This window comes from Cydia pomonella, chromosome 11 (assembly GCF_033807575.1).
Source record: "Cydia pomonella isolate Wapato2018A chromosome 11, ilCydPomo1, whole genome shotgun sequence".
Taxonomy (NCBI): domain Eukaryota; kingdom Metazoa; phylum Arthropoda; class Insecta; order Lepidoptera; family Tortricidae; genus Cydia; species Cydia pomonella.
In genome coordinates, this window is record NC_084713.1 from 17,529,330 (window position 1) to 17,543,111 (window position 13,782).

The window sequence follows — 13,782 nt, forward strand, 5'->3', positions numbered from 1 at the left end:
TTACTCAAAATGATTATTTAAAAGTCAATTCTACCAGCTAACATAAGGAAACAACTCAAAATTTGTATCTGATTAGTTTTACCCGCATGTGGATAAAATGCAACTTTGTTGTAGTTTTTGATTGAACAATCAAGAGGGCCTTACCAGTTGGTGTGGTGAAAATATATTTATTAGTGATTGAATTTAATCATTAGAAAAAAATATATCGTTGGTTGCATGTGCTAGCGCGTAGATAAGTACTAATTTGAATAGGTACACGAGAGTGCGAGGTACTCAGATAATCAGTTTTTTTTTTTAAATTTGAAATGCAATCCAAAAATTCAATTCGATTTTCTATCGACGCACTTTATGTAATCGAATAGTCATATAGCAATATTACCTAATAGTGTAAATTCCGAATTAGTAACATTGCTCTGTAATCATGCCCACCTCACCTTTATGATATGTATTGATTTATAATATAATGAATAACAAGATGTTTTCATTGTCAACACTACAATTGCTACAGTTTCTGGTTGTTTACCGGTTTGAACGATGTTGGGTTAGATAAAAGAATGCGAGCCGCTTGTAATTTTTTTTACGTTTTTCCTTGAACCCATATGCAATATTAATTGAGGCTATTCCACATTACAATTCAAGAATTCATGTGGGCTGATAGGCATTATTTTAAGCAAATGTGACCGAATTAGAACATAAATGTAAGCCAGCCGTTTTTTTGAGTTATTTTGTATTTAGCTAGATTTAGGTTATACACACACATACAGAATATCATAAGTAAGGCTACCATGAGTTGAAAATTCACATTTACGCTAACGACTGCATAAATTATATTCAGATAGCCTAGGTACAGCGAAAGTCGGAATTTCGTTTGACGAAAGTCTCGTAGGCTCTCAGTTTTTTATGATATACAGAAGCAAACAAACAGACAAATCGTCTGATAGTAAGCGATAACCGTCGCCTATGGACACCAGCAACACCACGCACTTAGCGTTCCCGGCCTTTAAGTAAGATGGGTGTACGTTATTTTCTTCAATTGTTCGAATGTTCAGGGTACTGAAGCGTAATAACTAATATCGCTCATACTGGTCCAGACGTAAATTCATGCTTCATCGAGATAGTGGAAAGTTCCACCTGTATTTTAAGCTGTTACCTACAAAACAGACAAATAAAACCTAAATCAGTGTATGACCTATTTATTTAATAAATGAAACAAAAATTATTTTTCTTGTCCATATAGTATAATTCATCTAAAGCTTAGTAGTTAGTTTTGATTTATAAGCCTCTACTTCTTCCACAGTATCGAACAAAGGCAAATTTTTCGTCTCCGGAGTGAATGTCAATAATAGAGCAGCCAACATGGCCGTCGAAGAAAAAAGTATCGACGGTAGAGCCGGCAGTTCCGAAACCTGAAAAATAAAGTATTTATTTTAATTTTATTATTAATCCTGCTTAATAACGTGATTAAATTTTTCATAAAATATGTAGTTAGATGCCTTTCATAACTTACAATACAATACAAATACAATATTTAAATTGCACACCTCAATAAAAAAAAATACAGAGACAAAACAGCATCAGAAGTAGAGGTAAAAATATTATATAATATTATGGTTATTCATATCATATCCAAATTTACCTAATACATATAAGCCTACCTATTCGTTTCACCCGAATATGTTAAGGTATATTTATCTCATTTAATAAAAACTAAACATACAAGCTTAATGTTACCATACCAGGGGGCCTACCGCGAAAACCGAATTTTGCAAATTGCGGGGATCTTTCTCTTTTACTCTCACTAAGACGTAATTAGAGTGAGAGAGAAAAATGCCCGCAATTGACGAACTTCGATTTTCGCGGTTGTAGCCCAGTAGAGAACTTGATCCGAAATTAAAATAACTTCGAAGAGATAATTAAAGGTAATAGATAAGATATAAATATTAAATAAGTTTTGCTTACTAATAAAGGAGCCAGGGGCGATAGCATACTGCCGATTCTCGCAAGCGTATTGCAAAAACCAAACAGGGATCCTCTTACACTAGTAGGAAATAATTCTAAACTGTAAGTGTATACTCCAGTAAAACAGAGAGCGGTTCCTAATTTTCCCAGTAGAAACAGTAGGAGTTTTAGCCATGGAGTTGCTGAAACAAGCGAATGTATATTATAATTTTGGTAAATGTCGTACGCATGGCATTTATGAACCGCTCGTGCACTGTACGCGAGCGAACCTTTCGCAATTGTTTCACAATAAGAGCTTAAGTGGCGTTTTCGCTAGATCTGCATGCCTCAGCAAATAACGGAATTTCGATTTTCGTGTTTCGCGGTCAAAGGCCCTCCGAAGGCATATTTTGATTGAACAGATTATGCATTTAATCTGAAATTTTTAAGGAGCGTGTGTGGACACGCTCCGTTTTACGTGTGCAGTTGATAAAACTACGCAGGTATATCCTAGTGTGTATGGCCAGCATTACGGATACGATCTGTCAGTGTTAAAAGTGTCGTTTTTGGTTGAAGAAATGTCACTTTTGGCACTGACGGCAATCCTCAAATTTATAACCTGTTGTTAGAATCAAAATACACACCCTGAAAGCATCAATCGGTTGCTGCGTTTTGTATAAAATTGTGAGGTTACTGATAAAGTAAGGACTTCTAGGGCTCTCTCATGGCAAAATATTTGTCATATGGTGGACATACAATTCTGCTCTTATGCACATCGATAAGTTCATGTAAGAATATCATTGTCCTTATAATTGGTATCTTTATTATCAAATGCGTTCCTTTATTCCGTTTATGTATCCATCTAAAAAAATGCGTTACAATTCGTGCCTACAGCTCTGGGGCATTAGAGATCCGCTGCGATATCTCTTGGAAGCCGGAACCCAATTTAAAAGTCTACATGTAAGATAGGTAAATTCATATCTATTTAGAATAATGTACAATAATTATACTTACATTCTGGAGCAAATGCCTGCGCAAGTATAAATGCGGCACAGGCAAAATAACCGCTTTGTAATGAAATTCTTCTACCATATTTAGAAAATGTGAAAAATGCCAATAGATCTCCAGGAAAAGATGTCAACGAAGTCAGTGCAAAATTCAAATATTTGTCCCCAGGCAATGATATTGCTTGTACAGCCAACCCGTAGTATACAAAGCTCGAAGTGAAAAAACAAAAAGAAATAACAGCCAGACGTATCATTATTTCTTTAGACTTGATAATATCCTTTACAGTCTCCTTTTCTTTTTGAGAAGCTACGTTGAATTTTAATCTTAAGTCATCTTCCTTTATATTGTCTATTTCATCATTTGTTAATGCTAGTTTATTTATCTTGGCAATTATTTTAAACGTTTTCTTTGCATCATTAGTTTTTCCTCGTAATAGTTGCCATCTTGTGCTCTCTTGCAGAACAATTATGTATACGACGAATATTATCACAGGGGTGTATATGGAGAGTATCAGAGATTTCCAATGTTGGAGACCCATTGCTATAAAGGCGAATGCTACCTCGCCTACGTATATGGCGTACGAAAATATGACGCCAGCTGAGACTCTTTTAGTTTCCCCGCCGACTTCAATCACTGGAAATAAATAAAAATTACAAATTTAAAACACTTTGACACCAAAGAATCACCTACATAAGTCGGATTAGGGATAGTTATATTAACCTCACGCTTGGTCGTGCGGATTGGTCACATACACCTATAACTTCGCAGTTGTATGGTTTCTTTACAATGCTTTTCTCCACTACTGCGAGTCGAGATCTACTATCACCGGTCTGGAAGCCACTCATCGTACAGCACACATAGATACGGCAAAAGTGCCGGTTTTTTGTATGTATCTTTAATATTACTTTATATATGAGCGTAGGTGCCTGCTGGAACCTACTTTTGAGGGGCCTGGTGCAGTTTAAAAAGTGCAGCAGTGGTTTACTTCTGAGAACAAATATTAATGCGAATATCTGCGTGTTTATAATTATAAGGTCATTAAGAATTAGCGATAGGCTGATTAAACTTACTCCAAACAATAGCTACAGTGTAAAGGCCGGATGCAATGAAGGACTCCAAGAATTCTATAGCCAGATAAGCGTAGAAGTTTGACATGAAGATTTTAAAAACTCCGACTATTCCTCCTACTGCACATATTATTATAGTTGGTTTTCTTCCGAATCTGAAATTAATCCGAGGTATTTTCATTAACAGTTATAGACGTTTTTGATATTTTCTGGTAATCTCATATCATTTTGGTGTCGGTTTACAGTTAAAAGAATCTGTACAGAAAATTTAAGCAATATGGTCTAAATATAAATCAAAGAGAGTTTGAAATAGAGGCCAAAGATAACTTTGTAGGCACAGGAAATTTACTGCCATCTTTGGAAACATGATTAAAACTTTTAGAACGTCATTTGACTTTGATCCTTATTATTTCACTGATATGTGTTAAATATCAAAAAAAAAGGCGCCATCTAATAGATCAAAGGCCAAAGGTGTAGCCGATAAGATGGTGCCACTTTTTGATATTTAACAGATATCAGTGAATGAATAAGAATCAAAGTCAAATAGCGTTCTAAAAGTTTTAATCTTAATTAATAAATGTAAAATAAATGTTACCAGTGCACTTTTTAGTTCGGAGCGCCCCTTTTCCAATACAAAATGAACACAACTAGTGTGTTCTTGGCAGTGAATGTGTTAACTCTAATTAATCAATTTAGCTTGTAATTGGCTCTACGGATGACTTTAACTAAATTTATTATGCTGCCTCCAAAATGCTACGGTATTACCGATATGTAGCAATAATATACCATACAGGAATATATATTTTGTTTAATTATGATACAGTGAGTATCAAAAGTGACTGATCAGACTACGCGCCAAAAATATCTTGCATTCTCTAATAACTGAAGAAAAAGAGATATGTCTCTATTCGTAGAACAATTACATAGTGACATATATTTTTGTATGCGAACTGTACGAATATGTCTCTATTTGGAAGAGTACACAGGTACTTCAGGATGGCAGATACTTGGTGCGTTGTTTCAAAACTAGTACTTTGGACTGAGTACTAGAAATAGAAAGTTGATAGGTATTTATCTACTAGACATGTTTTTGTGTCACGTAAGAGCAATTTTTTTAATGGTGAAGATTGAATGTGATTTTGAAGGCGGAGGATATGTATCCTATTGTATTTTTAGGCAGTGTTGGCCGAACGTTAATTGTCATTAACCATTATAAATTGAACCGTAACCGTAACGGACGGTTACAGTTTACGGTTCCATTTATAATGGTTATTGGCCAATAATTTTTAATTGCATTAACGTTTCGGCCAACACGGTTTTTAGGCATCAGCTGAGTCGGAAATACTGCTTTTGTACCACCTTATCAAATACTGGGTGACATGTTTTAGATGATACAAGATATCTGTACGAGATTGTACTCATTTCTATGATCAACTTTTACTAATTTGAAAAATCCTGGTTGTCGAATTGAACCAACATTTTTTTTGGCTATTGGGTTGTTTCAGCTACAAGTTGCTTATACTACTGAGAATAGTCGCGTCCCGTATAACAACCTCGTATATATAAGTAAAATAAGATGAGAAAGTGAGTTACCTGTCTGCTATCCAACCCATCAATATCATTGAAAACAACATTCCTATGTTGTGGATGCTGCCTACAAACGATGCTTTCCAAGATTGGCATCCAATATCGAGCTAGAAGTGAAAATAGTGTTATGGTAATGTCTACGTGTCTTAAGGGTCCCCAGCAAGCTCGGTTCTCTATACAAACGTAATTACGCTCTCATTTTAATACGAATAGCTTCAAAGCAATTTTGCTTTAAAACTTTGTACTTACAATAGGATAAGGTATATATAGATATATCTATATACTAATTACAGGCATAGGCCTGTAGCCTCAGATACCGTAGTTAAAAAATACAGCGAATTTAAGATTTTTATACAAAACTTATTTTTGCTTTATTTCGTTTGTTTTATAAGGTGAAGCAATTTAAACTAATTTCAGCCCTAGATATACATTATGTCATTGTATGTACAAAGTTTCATTACAATCTAACTCGTAGTTTTAAAATGAGAACAAAACTTCATTTGTATGGAAAGATGAAATTCGGCCGCTCTTGCCGGGGACTCTTAAAAGGGGTCTATTTGACCCGTTAAATTATGTGTCAACCATAAGCCCAACTTTCTTAGTTACCTACACTAGATAATTTTTTAATTAAAACAAGTAATATTACTTTGCTAATCCGCGAGAAAATAACGTGTTAGTCAATCAGTGCTAACCCGTTATACTTACTTGCGTATTTTTACATGCAATTAATGTTCCCACCCTCCCACCGCAAAAATAAATACGCAAATAAATATAACAACCCACCACCAAAAGTACAAAACTCGACACGTGTTTCGCCTCTCTACGAGGCATCCTCAGGAGAAACACGCAAACCGTAGAGAGGCGAAACACGTGTCGAGTTTTGTACTTTTGGTGGTGGGTTGTTATATTTATTTGCGTATTTATTTTTGCGGTGGGAGGGTGGGAACATTAATTGCATGTAAAAATACGCAAGTAAGTATAACGGGTTAGCACTGATTGACTAACACGTTATTTTCTCGCGGATTAGCAAAGTAATATTACTTGTTTTAATTAGCATGGATTTCCGCAAAGTAACGCCTGATTCTATTAATTAATTTTTTAATTTGTTTTTAACAGGCTCCCTTTTATTAATGAAGATATGTCAGAAAGGCGCCAATATTATAGAGCGATGTTCGGGAGTTGCTTTTAGTAAAGGGATAGCTGAACTTCACAAATTGGATGGATTGCGGGGTGTTAAGCAAAAAATAAAAATATTCTCGAGAAGACTTCGCCATTTTAATGTTACAAGGGGCCGATTTTATAATTTCGACCGTTCAATTTCGTGTCCTCCCTTTAATAATATCTCTACTACTAAGCATTTAAATTCTACTAATTATACAATATAAAACTTCTATCGCTCGTTCGCCGTTTTCCACATATGTTTGCGTGTCGAAATCAAGTGCTCGAAATTTAGAAATCGGTCTCCAGAAATCCGCATTTACACTAAAACATATGGTGGCTATGTCATAAGCTGTCCAGAATTTTGCCGTATATTCCTGTTCAGCTTACGAAACTTACGGGAAAAAACGTAAGTTGCGGTTACGCAATCACGCATGCGGCCTTTAGATAACGATATATCCGTATGAATGGATTACGTGCATAACGATTAAAGTGTATCTATTATAATAATTATTACAACAATTATCTAGTCGCCACGATGATAGGACGTGACTTAGATGTAATGATCATCACGTCTATATTTATCATCTCGATTTTATTAGTTAGTTACAATAATAGTTTTTTGTTTATGTGTATTAAATAAGACAAGAAAGATATTGCGTACTGTTTACGCATGAAAGTATCTAGTCTCGATGGTCTTTAGGGTTCCGTAGCCCAATTGTAGAAACGGAATTAATATACTTTCGTCGATATCCGTTTTTCCGTCCGTCCATCTGTGTGCCCGTGTCACAGCCATTTAGGCACTTATTATTTACCGTTCTGTTGCCATGCATGATTTATGTATCCATGCCAAATTGCAGCTTTCTAGCACTATAACGATCACGGAGCAAAGCCGAGGACGGACGGACAGATGGACATGGCGAAACTATAAGGGTTCCTAGTTGATTACGGAACCCTAAAAAGCGTAGTCTACACAATGACTTACGCGATATTGCAAGTAGGTTAATTTTCTTGATTAATAAACTTACTCTTGTTGGTAATGCAGCTTTGTCTGGCAACTATCATTAAATAAAAATATTTATTAAATCCTAATTAACTACCTCAACAACAGCGGAATTCCTATGCTCATAAATCCACTCATCACACTCTCTGAATTCCACAGCCATCTGGTTTTCGCACGTCGCCTCGTCTGTTAGGTTGAATATTGGTCTAATGCATTTGGAGTCATATGCGCTGGGCCACCATATGGGCGTTGACGCTGTGGCGTTGGTATCGTCACATTCGGGGACACGGCATCTGAAAAAAGGATTTACTCGTATTACGTAATATTATTATTTTTTCTCTTTTCGGCCGAGTATGTACGCAATATTCCGCCGTACTGAAAGAAATGTTTGCATAACTGTAACAAGATGTGTTCCACGGGAAAAGGTTTTTTTTAATACGAAGCAGTCTCCGTAGCCTATGTACGCCTGCAACGCCTGAGCTCTGGCAACCTTACTCACCGGATGGCGGCTGGCGCTTACGTCGCTTAGCACCGCAATAGTAATGTAGCGGTGTTAATAATAACGTAAGCACCAAAGGCAAAAAGGTTCCTGTACCCGTGGAATGTTAGAAATATTTTGTTACGTAATAACGGGATAACGGGGGGGGGGGGGGGGTCAAGACAACGACGAGCGCTTGAAAAGGTAGGTGGTACCCTTGCGCTTCCCCCTGGTAGTCCTGGGCTTGTCTTGCCGGAGGTACTGCCATTACATAACTACCATTTTTTGGAATATTATCTTATCTAATTAAACACAACATGTGATTCCCAATGTTACATGCTTAATTACTTTGTAAATATTTGTACAAATAGCCATATTTTTTTTCTCTGTGATATCTAATCAGTACATTTATTTCTATTCACATGGTTGTTAGATAATCATACCAGTCATTGACCTATACTACTTTTCTAGAACAAGCTTTTAACGTATTAGAATTGGATTGAAAATATTTTTTACGCAACACGTACGTTAGTAGGTAAGGTAGGTACGTTGTAAGCACGTAAGGCGACAAATTGCATGACCTCGACAGACTCATTTTTGCAGCAATAGCGCTTTAGCGCTTCAACTGTAAAGCTGTTGCCGTCGCTATAATATTGTTTGTAGATTATAAGAGTGCTCGAATGTATTAAGTATTAAGAGGTATGTGAGGCGATGGTCACGCGTCTTCGGTTAGTATTAAGTTTATTGTTACATTTGTTACTGTATGACACAACTTTATGTTTTTTCCTGTAATCTGAATAAATAAAAATTGTACTACAACAACATACAAAATGAGACTTAACGCAAACGCGTACGTCGCGTTACGCCATCGAATAAACTTACACTAGGGGTACAGAATAAAATAAATATTTCTTTCCAATCTCGAGGTTCTCAGCCAATCACCGAAGTTAAGCAGCGTCGGGCGGGGTCAGTACTGTGATGGGTGACCGTTTTTATAGATAATGGTACGGAACCCTTCCTGTGCGAGTCCGACTCGCACTTGGCCGGTTTTTTTTTCACTATCTGTTTTAACTCGCTTTGGTGTCTAAGTTAATTAAATAACAATGAATTGAGGTAAATAAACAAACAAATTATATTTGGATCGGTGCTGTCATTTTGTTTTCATTTTCCATTGTATTATGCTATTTATATTCTATAACTGACATCAAGAATTAGATACCTATTGTTAAATTCTTAGTTTGATTGTTTAATGACAATGATAAATATTATCATGGTCGTTAAAATTATCAATGAAGTGACAATGATCTTGACCGTAACCCATTGCCCCGGAAGACGTGTTTTGCTCATGGTCGTCCGTAGAGATAAATTCAGCGTATGTAATAAATATGTTAAAATGGTTCCCCAATCTATTTCGTATTCGTAGTATGAATCACTTTACATATTCTGCCTTATAATTGAAGAGACCGTGTGTAGTTCTAGAATATAAAGCCGTGAAGTGAGCATTTCAGCTCGCGACGTCCTTGAGAAAACTCCGCGATACCCTAGGGCGTTGCGACGCACTGTTTTGGGAACCCCTGTTTCAGCCCTTATTTACGTGCTAAAGAAGGGTTCTCATTTTAGTAGTCGATGTAGATACTTGTATTATTACGAGTATACCATGTGCTACCGTAGCATCTATTGCTGAACTGCATGTGTTGATGAAGATTTAGCTTTTTTGGGTCTAGGTTCGGTGAAATACTGATTTAAAATTTCACGATGTTGACACGTTTACTCCAAGACCACGGAGACAATGCCCTCCTCGAAACGTCGGAGGTAATTTTTAAGTATATGCGATTAAGTCCCGTTGAATTAAATTATAATGTGATTTTTCTTCTTCTGTACCGCTATAATTTTTCGCGGTTATACTCTTTAAAGCTTTTGAGATTAGGTTAGTTTTTCTGATACAATATTAAAAATTGTTCTGCGGTCAACGAACGAAAGGTTGCATGCGATCAAAAGAGGTTAAACTGGACTGACCAGATCAAACACAATCCGTAGGTGCGGATATGATGACTGTACTGTAATAATTGGTCGTGTCACTCTAACAAGCTTACAGCTTGCTAAAAATGTACAATACAGTACAATTCAGATTATATAATAGGATTACACACTAGGAAAAACAGATCATAATCAACTTTCGTCCATCACCTCGCAATACCGCAGACACATATGATACACAGCCGTCCATCGACTTGCAAACATATCACAATCTGGTGCCCATGACAGAAGGGAGTTCAGCAGCCTTAAAGCCCGCACAGCAGGCGAGTTTTTATGTGCTACAGTGCGTGTAATTGGGACGTGTTTAATAAATTTATGTGTGTTTATACATATGTATGTATAAACACATTTAAATAATGCACATTTAGGAAATGCTTGCTGAAATGTTTCAGCAAGCATACCCTAAAACTAGAATAGAGAAGAAATCGGGTCTCTGGAGAGATCATTTCTAAAAAGTATATATTTAGATGATATACAACGCCTGTGTAAAAGATCTAATAATAATAATGATTTATCAGCATGCACATTTCATGGTCAAAATAAATAAATATATGGTCAACTGATAGCGTATGCGGATTATAGTGTTTTTGTTGTTTCTGGGGCCAATTTTACGTAACTACAGTATAAAGTTTAGATGTAAAGAATTTGTTTACGGTAAATGGCATGCAACTCAACCTAGACAAGACGAATGTCATTCAAATCAATCTTAGGGGTATGCCACTACAAACACTTAAGATTGAGTTGGATAACATAACCGTTCCTAGGAAATTCTCCATTCTGGATTCTGGTTTAAAGTGGAGTGATCATATTGATGAATTTTGCAATAGATTGGGAAAAGCGTGCTTCGCCATCTCACGTCTAAAAATGACGGACAATGATTGTGTTAGAAATGCTTACTTTGCTTATTTTTAGTCAATCATCACTCATGGATTTGACATACAGATGACAAAGGGTGTCAATGCTCCAAAAAAGAGTAATATGGATAATGGCAATGGGATACGCCTGTCCGTGACCTTAATAAATAAATTAACAGTAATAACCATTCCAGGTCTTTATATATTAGAAATGGCAAAAGTTGTTCGTAGGAATCTCGAGGAAGAGGAATTCACAATGCGTGGTCCAATTTATGGTCATGGATATATAATATTCACCGAAATAGACTGTGATTGAAAAAAACAGAGCAATGTGTGTTAGGTCTCAAAATGACCAACTGGTTGCCCAATGACTTGAAACACTATATTTATAATTATAACCAAGCTCAAGGAGTACTTAATAGACAAAGCTTTATACTCGGTAAATGAATAGATTAATGAAATATTCCAAATGCCTGTGGCATAATTCTATGTTTTATAGTTTAATGATGTCCAATAATTTAATTTGAAATTATAATGTAAGTTAATTTTTGAATGAATAATGACATACTTATAATCTTTCTTGGTGTGTAAAGTATGCTAAAGAGAAAATGTTAAATAAGATGTAATGCTTCTTATCAATAAACGATTGATTGATATGCTTGATCTGAGAAAGCTCTTGAAATATTTTCGTCTGCCGTTAGTGTTTTAGTCAGGTTTTGGGTAATGGTATAGTATGATGTCCAGTAATATGCTATTACTGAACCGGTGAGCTCTGTCTTCACTTTCCATCAGGTGTGACTAGGGCCAATCGCCGATCAATTTATGATAACTAAAAAAATGCAGGGAGAACGTGATCGTGATGCGTGCATAAGCTTGTTTATTGCATGTTTTCCAGTTACTGTATTCCTCCGCGAAGCTAATTTTGAGATATGTGATTTCAATATTATGTATTTATGGCAAAAAAGTTACTTTTTCACAAAAACAAAATTGTATTATTTGTCAAGAACTACATACCGATTGTGTGGAAATAAATATATTTAACAAAAAGATGTTTCGTTTTAAAAAATTGCGGTTTAGAACCATAATAGATTTAGAACAACAGTCAGACCTCATTCCTAATTGCAACTCGCGCAAATCCTACCCTTATTTTTCATTCGTATTTTGAATAAGATAAGATTAGTTTTAAATACCTATTGCAATATTTAAAAAAATCTCCTTAAACTTTTATGATGAATAGACTAACACAACCCACCGGAGTTGTATGGGAGCAAAGATGCCCATTCACACTTGCCGCGTTACCACGATCCATTATACCTTATACCTAATCGCATACATGTGATATTGTTTTTTTGAACACCTTGTTACACCAACACAAGTGTTTTTTTTAAGTGATTTTTTGTAAACATTTTTCTTACCTGAAGTTGACATTTTCCGCAACAAATATATAATTCACATTCATCATGGACACCATTACCAACGGCAAACAAATCAAAAAATACTGAACAGTCTGGAACGTTCCGAAATCGCACAATTTTGTGAACACATCCTCATTTGATTTCTCATCTTTAGAAGTTACTTTAATTTTCATTATAATTTAAAATTTTATCGTTAATTTTAAATATTTTATTATATGCACTCTACTTATTGTTAGTTAAAATATTGTCTTTTTTTAAATATATATTTTTTAAGCACTATTTAAAATATTTCCTCATTGAGATCACCAAACGACTCAAATGCTTGTGTGATACTAATTTTCAACGCGAATCTCGAAACATCGCCGCTATATCAATTGGCATCAATAATTTCATATCCTAAGGCGTCGTGGTAAATGAAAAATATATAAGTAAAGACTGCTACAATATGTACGAGTAACATAGGTATATGTTATTTTATCGCATGCACATGAACACTATAAACATTAGATTAAATCGGTTAAAAGTGTTATGTAACTGCTTTTTAGGGTTCCGTTCCCAAAGGGTGAAACGGGACCCTATTATTAAGACTCCGCTGTCCGTCCGTCCGTCCGTCCGTCCGTCACCAGGCTGTATCTCAGGAACCGTGATAGACAGTTGAAATTTTCGCAGATGATGTATTTCTGTTGCCGCTATAACAACAAATATTAAAAAGTACGGAACCCTCGGTGGGCGAATCCGACACGCACTTGTCCGATTTTTATAGTTTAGCCTTTGATCTGGTCATACGAGTTCTAGCTATGTTTCACATTTTAAAACTTGATATTTATGTTAGCAGGTATAATAACATTTTTTTTTTTATTTAATACTGGATTGGATTGTTTAATATTTTTTATTAATGTTTGACTCTGAATATGACAATTGAACGAATACTTCATAATGAAATAAAGTCTGTTTTAATTCTAAAATATTTGAAAGTGTATGGGGATTCATACTTATCAATAGATATTTGTATACAGTCAAGAGCAAAAACGGGTCACTTTGAATTTCCACAGAAAATGATCCACGTTTAATTACTCTGGAATACAGTTTTGATTCATAATAGTCCGCAGCAAATTGCGGGCATCATTCTCTGTCACTGTAATTACGCCTTCATTGGAGTAAAAGAGAAAGATGCCCGAGCGAACTTCGATGTTCGCGCGCGGCAGACCCTCTGGCCTTATCATCGTTCGCAGTGGTA

The 13,782-nt window shown here is 35.6% G+C and overlaps 1 protein-coding gene across 1 annotated transcript; it reads right to left on the reverse strand.

Annotated features, from left to right (window-relative positions):
* Window positions 1-1,225: 1,225 nt before the first annotated feature.
* On the reverse strand, window positions 1,226-13,150 carry LOC133523024 (organic cation transporter protein-like). The gene is made up of 7 exons (XM_061858526.1): window positions 12,546-13,150; window positions 7,859-8,054; window positions 5,607-5,707; window positions 4,017-4,168; window positions 2,953-3,579; window positions 1,960-2,141; window positions 1,226-1,406 (listed from the first exon to the last, which is right to left on the reverse strand). The coding sequence occupies exons 1-7, from the start codon at window positions 12,716-12,718 to the stop codon at window positions 1,248-1,250; spliced, it is 1,590 nt and encodes a 529-aa protein (XP_061714510.1). The 5' UTR covers window positions 12,719-13,150; the 3' UTR covers window positions 1,226-1,247.
* Between the last annotated feature and the right edge of the window lie 632 nt (window positions 13,151-13,782).